The 15,562-nt window shown below is 37.2% G+C and overlaps 1 protein-coding gene and 1 long non-coding RNA gene across 3 annotated transcripts; one reads left to right on the plus strand and one right to left on the minus strand.

The window, feature by feature from the left end:
* Positions 1-536: 536 nt before the first annotated feature.
* LOC136266945 (uncharacterized) lies at positions 537-13,189 on the minus strand. Of its 2 annotated transcripts, XM_066061985.1 has the most exons (7): positions 13,094-13,189; positions 12,242-12,985; positions 5,467-5,734; positions 5,301-5,412; positions 1,461-1,558; positions 1,107-1,303; positions 537-1,045 (listed from the first exon to the last, which is right to left on the minus strand). In XM_066061985.1, the coding sequence occupies exons 2-7, from the start codon at positions 12,381-12,383 to the stop codon at positions 615-617; spliced, it is 1,248 nt and encodes a 415-aa protein (XP_065918057.1). In that variant the 5' UTR covers positions 12,384-12,985; positions 13,094-13,189; the 3' UTR covers positions 537-614. The 2 variants fall into 2 exon arrangements, with proteins under 2 accessions (XP_065918057.1, XP_065918058.1); XM_066061986.1 differs by lacking the exons at positions 12,242-12,985; positions 13,094-13,189 and adding an exon at positions 9,059-9,334.
* On the plus strand, positions 8,809-13,576 carry LOC136266954 (uncharacterized). The gene is made up of 2 exons (XR_010706405.1): positions 8,809-9,567; positions 13,108-13,576. It is a non-coding gene; the product is annotated as an uncharacterized lncRNA (long non-coding RNA).
* The last annotated feature ends 1,986 nt before the right edge of the window (positions 13,577-15,562 follow it).

Genomic DNA, 15,562 nt, shown 5'->3' on the forward strand with positions numbered 1-15,562 from the left:
ACTGTCATTAGGTTATTCATCTACCACAAATTGCTTTACTGAGAAAATGACCAGGCCTGTCAAAATGGGCAAAGCAACTCAATACCAAGAAGCCCTGTAATGGACAACAACAAACTAGTTCCAAGAATATTGAATCAAATCACTTTATTATAATTTTTATTACTTTCACTATGACATAATGGTGTATTCCCCTGCTCTAAATACACAACCACCTCATGTCAGACCAACCAAATCAGAACATTGAAAAGATTATTGTGAAGGCATAATACAATGTGACGTAACATAAAAATTATTAGCCTAATATTTCGACCAACTTTTTGCTTATATAATTAGGTTGAACTGTGATTTGTACATATGTATGCACTTTATTACAAAACTTAGTAGCAATTCTCAAAGTTTTTGATGCACCTTTGTTGCTGTGGGATCCCCTCACATCATCCCTCAATGTAACATATTGTAGTATGCGGTGCAGTCAGTAATAGCCTCTCCCTGTTATGGCAGCTAATATAGCTATAATCAAATAATACGTATACACATCTAGTAAACCCGCTTCATAATGAACATAAAATAAAACGCTCTATATTTAATAGCTACCTGTAACACTAAATCTAAAACTATAATGTATCTACCAGATTATCCACACAAAAAGTTGTCTCTGACTTGGGTGATACACAAGATTGATTTCTCTTGTCAACATTTCCTGTAGTTTTCACAACACTACATTTAACAGCTGAACAGTAACTTTCTGACCCAACTTCTTTCCTTACATGTCCATTGACTCCATCCATTACCTGTAAGTGTTGTTTTTCATATAAACTATTAGTTCCATTCACTTGATTTCCAGTAACAGTGGAATATAAATTGTTTAGATTGGGCCAGACAAATGGTGGCAGCCATATGGGGTTTGTAAATGTTTGTAGCTGAGCCAGTTGAATGGACTGAGCCTGTAATGCAGCCAATTGTGCTGCAGCAGTGTAGTAGAGTGGAGAAGTGAACAATGGATTTGCAAAAAGTGATGATTGACTACCATCAGTGGTAACATATTCTAAACAAGGAGATACATACACTATGGCTAATGTTGAGAACACTAGTATGTACATATTTACCTTCGTTACTTTTGCTCCCTATACTATTCTTATCCTCATATTCTTCTGACTGATCTTGTTCATCATATTGCTCACTAGAATCATCTTCTGTAACATCTATCACAGAGTCACACTCCATTGATTGTTGTGGAGAAGTTTCATCATCTTCATAACTATTATCACTGCTGATTCTCTCTTTGTCTCCAGGAAACTGCTCTCTATTACAATATACAGAAGAGATGGCAAACTTTAACGTGTGTCACACTGTGATGTAGTTAAGATTGTTGAATTTCGATCCTCTAAGTAAAGATCTCAGAAAATTACAGAACAGTCTTGAAAAGAAATTATAAACTTAGATATGTATAAAGTACTTACAATGATTTTAAGAACTCTAGTTTTTCTGTAAGTAAGTGTTTCTCCTCTCTTAATGCAGCTAAACAGCTTTTATTTTCTTCAGCAACACTTTTCAGCTTCTAAAAAAATATTATACGCAAGTGCATTACATTGAAATATATATACACAGCACAATAAGATTTGTACTACATATACCTCACACAGAACACTATGATAACATCAGTATATGTAATTTGTTGGGGTCACTTGTGCCACTTCCTACCCAAGTAACCTAGATAGCATAAAAGTATCTTCAGTTACATATACAAAGGTTAGAGACTTACTATGGGGTGACAATTATATAAAGACGTAAGCCGAGTATGAGTTAACAAGATGCTCTACACGTTCAATGATCAGTTCGATGATCAGTTCAATTCAGTTGGTGCAACAGAGACAATGAAGTCTCTACGTAGTTTTAACAGGGAGAAATTTTAAATTCTTTAGACAGTATAGCTTGGTGAGTTCTTTAAAAAGGTCAAAGAACAGTAGTCATGAGTTGTATGTACATTTTGATTGTCTGTTGTGTTTGGTGCATGTGTGGTCAATATGTTACTGCGTATCTGTCTGTTAAATTCATTCTGCAAACTGTATGAAAAGTGAAGAGACATACCAGTGTGATCCATGGAGCAATCACATTACCTTTGTGCTACGTTACACTTTCAGAGTAGTGCAGGCAAAATTATGCATATTCATGGAGTTGTAACATAACTACCTCCTTACCTATGTGAAATAGGATCAAATAATTATTGGTCTTTTTCATTAAATAATCGATTGATCACATGATCTGGCGTGTCAGACCCAGCAGTATAAAAGTAGCGATTATCTGTGACAAGTCTTTGAGTGATACACACCCACTCCACTGCAAGCAAGACTGAGTCTGCTACAAGACACGCTCTCTCTCCATGCTACTATACTGTCTTTGACCTACCCCCAGTTCACACTACGTTCTAACCTAGGTACAACACAGCACAGCACAGTTCAAATATATCACATGGTGAATTAAGCCATGCTGAAAGCTGAGATGAGGTGGGGTGGCAAAGATAGGATACAACACAATAGATTCCAGGATGCTCAATAAAAATTTTATCGCAGCCCGGATCTTTGCTACTCACTAAAAGTATTTTACAATATAGCCATAATGTGCTATGCTTCCAATAGACTCTGCAGTAGTTTCACTCTGGTGATGTATGGATATGTAGCAACCTTACAATACACTAATACTCACTATAAACTTTGGGGCGTGACTATGTTGTTTATAATAATAATTGTAGTGAACGACAATCTCTAAAGTTCGGCATGGCCAATGTGATCCATTTTCACACTTGGCGATTCTTTTAGTGTCGCACATGTGATTATGTGTACTTGTGTCCACTATATAAACAGCCATACTTTAAAACAATTTTCTCAAGCTTATATGATGCACATGCACACCCAGAAATGAGACTGCTACAGGTGTATCTGCCTTAAGCACTAGCACATCTTACATTAATAAAACAGATCATAGCAAAGTAAAATTTTATTCTGTAAGCTATTTATGGTGCTAGCCGACATATGGTCACTATGGTTATATGTGGACTAATTAAACATTGAAAGGTTCAAAATCGTTACTGCTATCAACAGCACATTGTGTACCTATACCACACCATGATTAAAGAATATTCTTCAATGAATCATCAAAGACCACTTTCATTCAACATACAAACAATATAAAACACATACAGAATATGGACTCATTTAAGTTGCTCTTCATACACACTTGTTCCTACCATACATACTAGTATCCATTCATCAGTTCTATACACGTTGCAGTACATGAATGGTATAATAGAACGTCAAATGAAAAAATTAATTTTCACCATAGGCACAACTACTTGTTGTGTCAAAACAAAGAAGAATATTACGCCAAGGTCTTATCATTTAATCAACTGAAGAAGAATAAGACAACACAAATCTGATACTATGACATGTTTTTTACAAGTTACTACACACTACTGTTAAAGCACACTACATACATGTTTCTAGTACCAGGTGATACTACAATCACACTTCACTTTGACCCTGTGTGATATGCCTTGGAAATAACTGTTGCTCATACCTCACAGTCTCACGTACTCTTAAGGTATTTATGATTATAGTGCACTGAATAAAAGTAGATACACTCTATGGCTTTAGTTATTCTTCTATAGGAATTCCTTTGCTTCAAGAAGAGCAGCAGAGATTACTGTAAGCTGACAGCAAGTTCAAACTGTGAGACAGTGACTGGCAAGGTAACAAGCCAGTCACCGTTTGAACTTGCTGTCAGCTATTGTAGTTTGAGGTGACAAAAGCTTGAATATACAGTTTTAATGTGCCAACTCGATAAAATTACCATTTTTAATACCACCTTAAGCTTGTATCATGATACTTTTCACAATATACTTTAGGTATTGATACTACACATGATATTACCTAATTGACCAAGCTAACGTGCACATAAATTTGGCCTTAATAATTTAAATTTAGTACACGAAGATGCAAACTTTGTAACATATTAATAAGATCCATGCAAAACATTTGACTCAAACCAATTGAAAATGTGACCTGACATCATCAACTATCTATGTAGTTATATTGCAAAATCAATACCTATGATACCAAATCTTGGAGTAGAGTATTGCCACTTGGTATCATGATATTGGGTAGCATCAATAGTACTGCTGGCTTTAGTGGCTTAGTTGTAAGGCCTAATGTATTTTGCAGACTGGACTCACAGACTGGACTTGTACACTGGACTCACAGACTGAGCTGGAAACAGCTTCTTAGCAATAATCCAGGCATTACCTATCACTTGTATCACTGAAGACACCATTATCAAGCTTAAACTGCTGGTACTGCTCTTCTTTACAAGCCAAAAAGGTTGCGTGTGCACTAAATTTTCAAAAATGTATGACAGCAGTTTTGTGGGGTACGGTGGCATGGCACAGTCTAGCCATAATTATAGTAAATACACACCAGCAGATTGGTATAATTACTATTCGATATTGAGTAGGCAGGAGGGATGAGACTATGTAACTATCCAACTACTGGCTCATCACAAAGCCTAAATGTTAGTGCTAAATACTGGAGCAACAAAGGAATAAATCTGTGCTACAACAATAGCCTCTGTCACCACCAGTCCGTACAAGTACACAAAAGAGTACACAAGTTTAGCAACTAAATTAGTACACGCATGACCTTAGTGACTTGAAAGGAAGAGCAATACTAGTAGTTGTAGCTCGATAATGATGTCTCCAGCATCACAAGAGAAAGATAATGCCATGATTATTGTTAAGAAGCTGTTTTCAGGTCAGCTGGGTAAACACCTCGAACAGGCTCTGCCTTCTGTGTACACCCTCCAGTGCCTAACTGGTAAAGTAGATAATAACAACAACAACAGCTCGTGAGTCCAGTCCACGAAATACATTAGGCTTAGTTGTAATACATGTAAGTAGATTGGTCAATTCAGTTTTTATGATATGTAAACATGCAGTTCGCATTGTATGAGTCTGAACTATGATGAACTGTATGAACAAAAACATCTCTGCAATAGGATTGAAGCCAGGTCGTGGTTGGATGACCCACCAATTCAATGGAGATTACCCAAGTGATCCAGAAAACTTTGTACATATAATAATTATATTGGATCTAATTACTACCATGTAAGGAAGTCAATAACAGGTGCACATGTCATAAAAATATCACATGCTGTTTGTTTTATAAGATTACCACATTGAAAATATGTGGTTAATCACACCTGATCATTAAAATAACTCCACCCACTTCTATTCTGTGTTGTGGTCTAACCTTTATCTCATCTATTGCAGTACACAGGATAGTTCTTAGGACTGGCTTTTGGTGTGAGTAGGGTTGGAGCTCCTGGTGAAGTGTCAGCTGTGCTTGTTTTAAACTTCTTCGTCTAATAGTATAACAACTTAATCACATTTAGTGTACAACCACAAATCACATCTACCTTTTCTTTTCTTTGGCATTGTGTACCATCTTAGCATGGGAAACAGATTTGGTACTGTGAAACTTTAGATGATCAGAAACATCGTCTGAATCTGAATCTGAATCATCTTTAGCAAATGGGTTTTCTACCCTCTTAATATCCACAGCATAAGCATCCACTTCCAATGGGTTAACAGTAGTGGGAGCTTGGGCTTTGTGTAATTTTCTTTTCTTATTGCCTTTTAACAGTCTTGAGCCAACTTGGCTAGAACCATTCAGTACATTATCCCCTACAAGAAATATTAAAACTTACACATAAAATTTATTTGTACTTTTCCCATGTAGTATTTTCTCTTAAATATTTATATTCCAGAAGTGATTAATTATAATTTGACAGGCTATACAACTCAACTCAGTTCTAACTTGGGGAAAGTTTTCTGGTACACAAAGAAAACACTTGTAGTAGTTTAATTACACCACTAAAATGCAAAAAATCACCTGAAAACTGATATACTACAATAACATGATGTCCACCAACTGCTAGACCATTGGTCATACATGGTGTATTGTTAGAAGTGCAACAGAGTATAATATATATTAGCCACACATATAAGTGTTATCATTAGTACCAATCACTTTGCCAAGAATAAGTTAATCAAAACATTTCAGACTCATTTTTAGTGATATAACTTGACTTGGAAATTTGATGTCCCAAATTTGAAATACAGTCATGAAATTCTTGAGTGATCTATATACCCTTTGGGTTCATCAGTATCTATACACCTGGGCACACTTGTAGGTATTTGACCACTCCAGTATTTTAATTACTGTGTTAGCCCACACCATTTATCTCTTCAAAATAACCAGCCGCACACAGAACACAGTATATACGGTATACCCGGCAGTATATATTTCACAGTTATGTGCTTTGTCAGGATTTTCACGTTTTAAATTTTACGGGTGCCTCTTAGCCCAGGATTTTCGTGTTTAAATTTTATGAATCACTGTTGCTCGATTCGAAGATTTTTGCTCTTGACCACACAGCTACTAAGGGTCTGGATTGATTCTTAATTCAAGCATCATACAAATTGCAAAAGCGCATCAGAACCAAGTAGCATTGTCAACCCGAGCACAGCAGTGATAATCTCTGTGCGATGCATAGTCTAATCTTGTAGTAAGACAGCTTCTTTTGTGAGCCACGTCCACTTTAATATTGGGAATGCGTGATACCGTTTGTAAGCATATAACATGCCTACAAAGAGTATCACACACCAGGAGCCACACTAATTTATCAGTAAGGCGAGTTGAAGTTTGTAGGACACACATATATTTTCACATGATAAATTTTCACAATAGCTTTACTTTAAACCGTGAAGATTATGTACCATAAAAAAATTATATGATAAACAAATGGAAACATATGAAACAATGTCTGGGCCATCACACTTAAGCTTTTTTTTTTCAAGTTTACACGCGCACAGTTGGACTAACTGCATGACTTAAGGTTCTCTACTGTGTCACAAAGTGAACCCCATTGCACCAGGAATAAAACTTGCTATGGCCAACCATTAATAATATATGCTTGACTCCAACTTCGTAAGTATCAGAAATCGGTAGGTATGTGACTTAATGTATACTTGCATGACTTAGGCTATATTTTGGTGATTTACTTTACCACATAGAGCAAAACATTGGTGATGAGAATTACGCTTCCAATCACCAATGTTTTATCCTCCAAAGTTTTACCACATAAGAAGGAAGGATTGGGTGTGCTGATGATGTCATAGTCTCTGTTGTCCTGCACATTGTCATCTACGTAGCCTACCCTTATCCAGATGGTCCACTTGGCAAAAAGGGTTCCAGCAAAAAGCTATTGAACTATTAACAACTAATGCCAAACTGAGTTAGCTACATGACCTCAGAAGCACAATGCATGCATAGTCACTCAGCATGCTTTTTATCTCACAAGGATGGACAACGATACAATTAAAAGTAAGAAAACAAGCTTCTGAAATGTTTACTGAGGTATTGTATCACAAAAAAAAAAACTATAGCATGCCTGAAAAATTATTTCCCACCAATTACTACGCCCAATCAAGCACAATTAAATTAATAATTACAGTTCAAATTCTCGCAGTAATTTCCATTTTAGTTCTGCTAAACAAGTCATGATGCTTGCTTTAATATTTTTATAGTGATTGTCATTTTTGTCGATGTTTATGATTGATAATGCAACATTCATCAAAGTTATTTTTCACCAATGCGCATTTTTAGCAATTCACCAAAGATTTACAACGCAAAATGTTCTCTGCATTATACGATAAAACACACAAAGCAGTAATTCTTGCAGTCAGACAGTATACCACTGTGTAGTGCTTGATCAAGGCACTGGTCACACGTACCAAGTATGAATGATGTCACTAACTATACAGCAATGCCGTAAGTGGTGACACAAAAGGTGTGTGACTTACAGTCCCTTACTCTACAGGAGTACAATTCTTGGCTTAATTTGCAGGAGCTAAAAGTGAAACTGTGTGGATGAAGGCAAGTAGTTGCTAACCTGGTAAAGAAGACTTGCACGGTGACATAATTCATTGCAATTGCGCAGCTGTTGGCCATGTTTCAGGACAATGTTGTGACTGAAAAGCACCTTCTCACTAATTATGATGGTCCATAAGTGTAGTGAATGAGTATCAAGTTGTTGAATGAATGATATCCAGCTCATTAGAAACAGCAAAGGAATTAAAAAAATGGTGATTTAACTTTATTTTGCCAAAGCGAGTTTTATTTTGAACCTAGCCCTGCTTCCCAGTGTCACTATATCCAGCGCTTAGTGAATAAATGTTATTACCTTCGTTGTGACCCACTGTGTACCGTGGAGGGTTATCCTGAAGCATGGCTGCTTGGCAGCCGTTGCTATTACACGTGCAAGTGCTCTATTGACATCTAGCTACCATCAGTAACCAGCTAATGTTTTTTACTACCCTACTAGGGGCCTGCGAGAAAACTAAAGCCTGTAAAGGCAAAGATTGGTCAGAATCTTGACACTAAAACTCTGCTAAACACAGAAAAAAAATTCCAGTCCAGGTGGTGACTTGATCATGATCCTCCAACAACATGCAATCTGAAGACATGCATCAAAGGAGCCACACAGTTTGGATCTGGAACTTTCTCTGTATTCATCCCATACTTCAACCAAAAGGTATTATCATAAGTTTATACTTTATAGCGGGCACGCAAACAATTCAGCATACTGGTGCATTCAACAAAACACACAATCAGCCACATCATACTAGCTATACGCCATGTCCATGATCACACATCAATGCATGAATATGTTAACACACTAGGGTAAATTGTTTTGTATAGCGACTGTGACCATCTGATTTCTTGGAACTGATTTGGCCACGCCATAACAAGTTAGACTGAAATGTTAAAACCGGCACATCGCACAATAAGAACAAACTGGCTTTGTGACAAGTACTTTTAAGCTAGTTCTGGGTAGCATTAAACTACTAGGATAGTGAGAATGGCTCATTGAGTTCTTCTTGCTATGACAGCTGCCATATTAACCAGTTCAAGAGTCACATCATAGTAGGCGTATGCAGTCTTACCAGGCTCACTGGAGCTTGTTCTCCTTTGTTCCAAGATGTTTGCAGCTTCAACAAAGAGCAACAAATTGTCTCCACCAGCTATACTCATGACTCAGTCCCACAGCGACCAACGTATAGTTTAGATGCTTTACGGATCTGTGGTAGGATCTCGAGAAGATTCGACAGGAGAACTTTCGATGATATAAACTGGACACATGTACATCTAGCACATCGTTAATTTTAGTCTAGCACATCGTTAATTTTGTATGGCTTGAATAACGCATGCAATTAATGACACTGGCATGTGGATGAGTATTTTGTCCAAATACGTAGGTTGTAAACTAATTATGGCTTTTCCTCGAAAGTACTTCGATTCTTTGAATTATCGTTATGATATTTGTCAGTAATCCTTTCGTATTTTACTCCGTATATTGCGTGCGTTTGATTGTCTTCTACCAAACTACTGTAAGTAGGCCTAGCAGGTATCATCCGATGTGGCGTGAGTTTGGACACCAATTTGGACACCATAGGTTCGAGGAATAAGTTGTCGCACTGTGTAGTGGTATTAAATATAGTTATTATGTGTATTATTTGAGCACCAATTAGTGCAAGGGGAATCAGTATTTTTTAGATACATGTCGTCACAGATAGTAACAAGTTGATGTTGTGCTACTTCTGAAAACCAGGCGCCATGCAGCTAGCTAACTTAACCAATAACCAATAGGTTTTTGGGTGTGCAATAATACATAATTATTTTATTGTAATTCTCGGATTATGTAATTCATGAAATTTCGTAATTCTTCAATTACGTTGCTATGCACTGCTAAAGAAGCGCTTGTTAAACAAACCGCTTTTAACAACATATTACGCACAGAAGTATCTTCTAAACTGTTTTATAGTTTGATTATTGTGTTTTTTCACACAAATTCTCTTGACAAAGCATCAGAGTTGCCCTTCATTTTCGTTTGCGTACGTAGAGGACACGCCCCTTTCCCCGACTCGAAGAGATAGGCTATTCCTGGTAGTCTACGAGGCTAGCACTGTTGTTTCTCAATTGTTAAACGCCTGTAAACCCAAAGGGAAGGTAATTCACAAAGTCTGAGGAGACTCACCACACCTGTATTTCAGACCGCTGAAAAGAAACCACCTCAGAGCAAAGTTTACCTGTACGGAAGTTTAGTACAACCTTCATTTTGCTTTTATTTCTTACGTAAAAGCTGATTTAACTATTTTGCTCACGTGGGTGCGTGCGGACAGACATAGGTAGATAGATAGGTACACACACACACACACACACACACACACACACACACACACACACACACACACACACAAACTTTTACGAAAACAATTTCAGTAAACCAGGCACGCGCCTGGTTTTAAAATACTTCATATCCACAGAAACCGGCTGAGGCAGAACTACTCTGTACCCGGAATGTGTCAGGTCCGCCTTTTCTTTTTTGTGCGGGGGCGGAAGAATTTCAAAAACAGGGTTTAGCATTTTAAATACTTGCAACCAGGTTCCAGTGGAGCTTGATCATCAAGCTATTTTAATTTGCCAAATTGATTCTTGGTTGTGTCGTGGTGAAAAACAATAAGAGCTTGGCTTTTTCTATAAAAATAAACTGGGTAATAAAAATATGCGTGCTGCATAAAAAATTTATGCACGTTTTAACCCCTTTGGTATGGACTAAAACAAAATTCTTTTCAACAAACTTATACACCGTCATATTTTCCTGTCCATGGAGAGTAAGAAAATCTTTGTTTCATGTTTGTACAGCAAACGGCTTGTGAGTAATGGGCGCTTACTTATAATGCTAAGTTGTTTCTTGGTCTTCTGTTTCCTTACGGTAGGGAAAACACTATACCTTGCCAGTTCATGGTGAACAGATTGAGCCAAGTTCTGTCTTCATAGCTTGTTTCAGTTGCGAGTTATGATTGATTAAATAAGCAGATGCCATTTACTTGCCATATTGCTGTTGTACAAACTAATTGATCACAGTTCAAACTGTCTAGCGCTATAGCTCCAAGACAATTTATCATAAAAGGCTGAAACTTTGGTTGTCCACTCCTTTGTTACTTACTATACATAGATAAAATAAAATGGAATTTAAGGGATGTGCAAAAACGATTGGGTTTTAGTCAGCTGGTCACATAATTGTAGTAATTCCCCAGGTTAAAACGGAATGTCCTTGCCAACTTATTGTGCTGTACTAGTGTAATCGATGGCTTATATACTTTGGTTTTCATTGATGAGAGGTCAGCATACGTGATCCAGTCTGGGAAAACCGGCCTTATCGCCTATTTAAAACATCCTTACCTTCCACAGCACCCAGTGTGCAAGTAGCCAACGACTAAGTTTCCCGCCATCTTAGATAGTTTTTAAACCGTGGTTGACTGTATCAGGCGAGCTCCAAAAGGGGAGGGAGGCGGAGGCCTGGAAGGAGGGCAAGAGACTGTTTTAAAAATTGAAAAGGAAGGCGTAAGGATGAACTAGGCCAAGTTATGGGCCATTCAGGTCTCACAACTGGCTTAAATGAAAGGAGATTCACAGCAGAGGTATTTATTCAACACCATAGAGCTGTACAGCCATCCCCAGGCTGACCAGAGCGCATGTACGGATCACCACTGGGCTTGGGAAAAGCAGCCAGCAAAACCAGACCACTCAAGTCTAGCTGATTTTGATTGTGAAATTAGGTAGTTATTCATGCAGCTTTGTGTTCTGGGTGAAAAATGCAATCTGCTGGCATGGGTGATAAGACCGGTTTTCCCAGACTGGGTCACATGTATGGAATTTTGATACATTTAACTTATATGTAAACAGTGTGACTTATTTTGAATTTACATGTATGGAATTTTGATACATTTAACTTATATGTAAACAGTGTGACTTATTTTGAATTTTCTCAGGAATTAGAAAGTATGATCCTATGCCTGCAGATATACTAGTGGACATGTAATTCCTTTCAGTTTATAACTTTATACCTTGTACTTGTTGGAGTTTATTTTTATTTGTTTAACCACAAAGGGTAAGGTGAGTACAAAGGCAAACGCCTAGAGGTGATACAGTATTGCCTACAAAAACACAAGATACAAGAACAAACAAAGTGCACAACAAACATTGGCAACAGCAGAAAAATTGATTTGTACAGTGACAATAGGGAAAATAAGCTACAGGCACTTAAATACATGGTCATAACTTACGAATGCAGTCCTCTACGGAGATGCAACTTACACCATCAGATTCTCCATTAACAGGCGAATCCATTGCTGGATAAGTTTGTCTTCCAGGCCTTTCAGGGCGAAGGCAAAAACATGAGAGAGAAAATGATAACAAACTGCTCATCCAACATAAGGCAAACTAACGTTCATATCTTCTCTCTATTTGGGAGAATTGACACGAAACAAATATTTTTGAACTCCTCTTGTTTTGGGATCACGATGCTACCATAGTTTTTGCTGTTGTCACCTTCCGTCATTGTGAAACAAGCACTCAAAAAATTTATATAGATTTTTTTTCGATTTTGTAAATATTTCACCCATTGCGTTTATTCCATTCTACTGTAAAATTAGGCTTGTTCTAACATATGGGATTCTTGCAGATCCGGTCACATTTGGTTATATCAAGCTGTTTCCACATCAGTGATATCACATGATGAGTATATTGGACTTTTCACAGCTCATAATTATTCACTATTCACTATTATAGCTGCCCTCAATCACTGTTATTTGTTCCACATCAATAGATTGCAGAGGTCTTATGGGAAGGGAGGGCTCACATTAAGTTTCAGCAAAAGTCACACAGTGACACATTAAGTCGTGCATCTAAACTATGGAGAGATTTCCAATGCTTAGTAAGTTAGTCCAAGTAGTAGTGTTGCCCAGCCAAGTGTTCAATGATCAGCCATGACAGGCATCAATTCTAATGATAATCCATAATTCCTAGTGCTGACAATGATGACATAGTAAGTTGCACAGTTTTCCCAGCCTAATTTATTAATATACTAATTTTCTGTGACATTTTTCATCATGAGATTGCATGTCTACACAACTTACTTTCCATCAAACAGGGTCAGAAGACAGTAACTAGCATCCGTAAATTTTGATGTGGAAATTTACTAGATACATCTACAATGAGAAAGTGTGGTAGACAATGCTGTGGGAGAAGTTAAAAAAAAAGCATCCATATTGAAATGTTTTCAGCTGTCACAACCACCACAAGACTCACCATGACTATTTACTCTAATGTCAGCAGATCATATTGTGGTCAGCCTGTAAACTCACAGGTGTCCTTACCACCAAACATGTACATGTTATGTGACCATTTCCTCAAACGAAATAATGGCAATTATTGTGATAACAATGGAATTTTAACATGTATACTTGTACCAGTAAAATATGAGATGCATACACACAAATGTACACTTTAGTAGGTAATACTATACCACACCTTAGTCAATGTATAATTATGTGTGCTGTCATCTCTTAGTAAATGTGACTTGTAATTATGGAGCATGTTATTTGATAGATTCCTTGAAATAGCAATCTAAGTTAAGTATTTGTAGTTACTCACTGACCAAAACTCCTTGCAGTGTTGTGAATTTAAAGCCAATTAAGTATATTGTACAGTCGCCCACTACATGATTGTATTACTGATTACTTGCAACCGCAAGTCCTAAAAGGATGAGACCAACTCAATTAACAAATTCCAGAGTGGCATAACACAACACCTGTGTCAATGATGTTGCAAGCAATGTGTAATGAAATGCAGGTGTACCATTCAGGTACAGTATACTAAATTATCACTCTAAACACTATCCTGTATACCCTACTAGGAACTTGTAGACACAATGAGTAAGAATCTTCAAGTGAAAACTAGAAAATCCCACACACCAGTGTAGAGACCTGATCCTGTGTCCTCGGTAACAGACAATGTATACATGTGTCACCATAAGACCCTAAAGGCACAAACCTGTGTAAGTTGTTTCCGTGTACAAGGAAAACACCCTAGTCTGAGGTCTAACTTAATTTGCAGGTCACCCGCTACTGGTCAAGCACTATACACACTCAATCAGTGATGAAACTCACACAATAACAGATAGATGAGGCCATCAAAGATTCTGATTCTGATGGATTCTACCCACGTTATCAAGTTTCTGTAAGCACTGAAGGATTTACACAAGTGTGTATGTACCTGTACTATAGCAGCTTAGCACCATTAAGTTATTCATTATTATTGCCACAAATTACTTTACCAAGAATATGACTGGGATGGACAGTAGTGGGCTAATCAACCCACTACCAGGAAGAACATCTATTGAACACAAGTGACCTGATACCAAGAATTCAAAATTAATGAGATGAATACAATATCAACTCTTTTCATCCCATGTCCTGACTCAACACGCTAACTTGTGATAAACACAATATATTCATTGTGATCTGCCATGTCTAGAGGGTACTAACATCAAATAGTCATATATAGCAGTTTGATGATTTACCATTTCAGGAGGATGCTATTCTCTGTACTCTTGTCCATGTATACCTTGGAATTAGTGTTGTGTAATGGGTTATTCACCTTACCTGTAAAGTACATCTTAATTGTAATTCTGTTAGTCACATTATATGACATTAGGACTGGTTGTAGACAATCAAAATTTCTGCGTACAGTACATCTAAACAGATACCATTTAATAAAGTTTTCAACCAATGTCTCCTTGAAATCATTGTATAATTTGCTTTTATCAACCATAGCTTAACTAGTACTAGTGACATTCTACAGTAACATACCCTCACTTACATATACAATCCCAAGCACAATCCAAGACAAAATTTATACTACAAAAACAATGTATCAGAAAATTTTGTATTGCGAGATACCGCCATGCACTCTCTAGATCAAGTGAATGCAAACACTGAACTGATCTACTGGACAGGCTTGACATGATGTGGTGTCTCTGAGAAACGCAATTCAGTACTCACATGTTCTTAAAGTTACTCCAGTAAAACCCTGCGTTACCCTACAATAACTGCAGAAAAATTTTACAAGATGAGGTTTTCATTGCAAGGGAATACAATAGTGAAAAAATGTAGAGCATTGCATTTGTGAATGCAACAGAAACCCACCTCACCCATACACTGTATAGTATATACCAAAGTTTAACAGAGGAAAAATTTTACCGAATTGCATTGTAACTCGTCAATGTTTTTTTTTTGTATTTAGTGTACATGGTATTTATTACTTCTTGTAGCATTGGAGAGTGAAAAGCGTAAAGTGCATGTGGTATGGCTTTTTACATGTTGACTAGCCACAAACATGCTTAGTTCACTCCCTGTTTACTGTTACCATTCCTTGCATGGACTGTAGAACAACATTCTTTGATCAATTAAAGAAGCCATGTGATGCTCTACGCTTTTGAACTTTGCCTTCTGTGTTGCAAGAAGTTATTATTAGCACTTTACAGTGACCAGCACTGAAGGTCTGACAGTATTCTCTGGTACATGCTATTATCATGACCTGGGTTT

Source organism: Dysidea avara, chromosome 9, assembly GCF_963678975.1.
Source record: "Dysidea avara chromosome 9, odDysAvar1.4, whole genome shotgun sequence".
In the NCBI taxonomy this organism is placed as follows: Eukaryota; Metazoa; Porifera; class Demospongiae; order Dictyoceratida; family Dysideidae; genus Dysidea; species Dysidea avara.

Bases quoted from the DNA above. Each gene is read 5' to 3' on its own strand.
- LOC136266945 (XM_066061985.1), bottom strand. From the start codon at position 12,383: ATGAGCAGTTTGTTATCATTTTCTCTCTCATGTTTTTGCCTTCGCCCT. The intron at 5,413-5,466 runs GTAGATGTGATT...TTATACTATTAG, and splicing joins AATGCCAAAGAAAAGAAAAG to ACGAAGAAGTTTAAAACAAG. The intron at 1,046-1,106 runs GTAAATATGTAC...CTCCTTGTTTAG, and splicing joins AGGGAGCAAAAGTAACGAAG to AATATGTTACCACTGATGGT.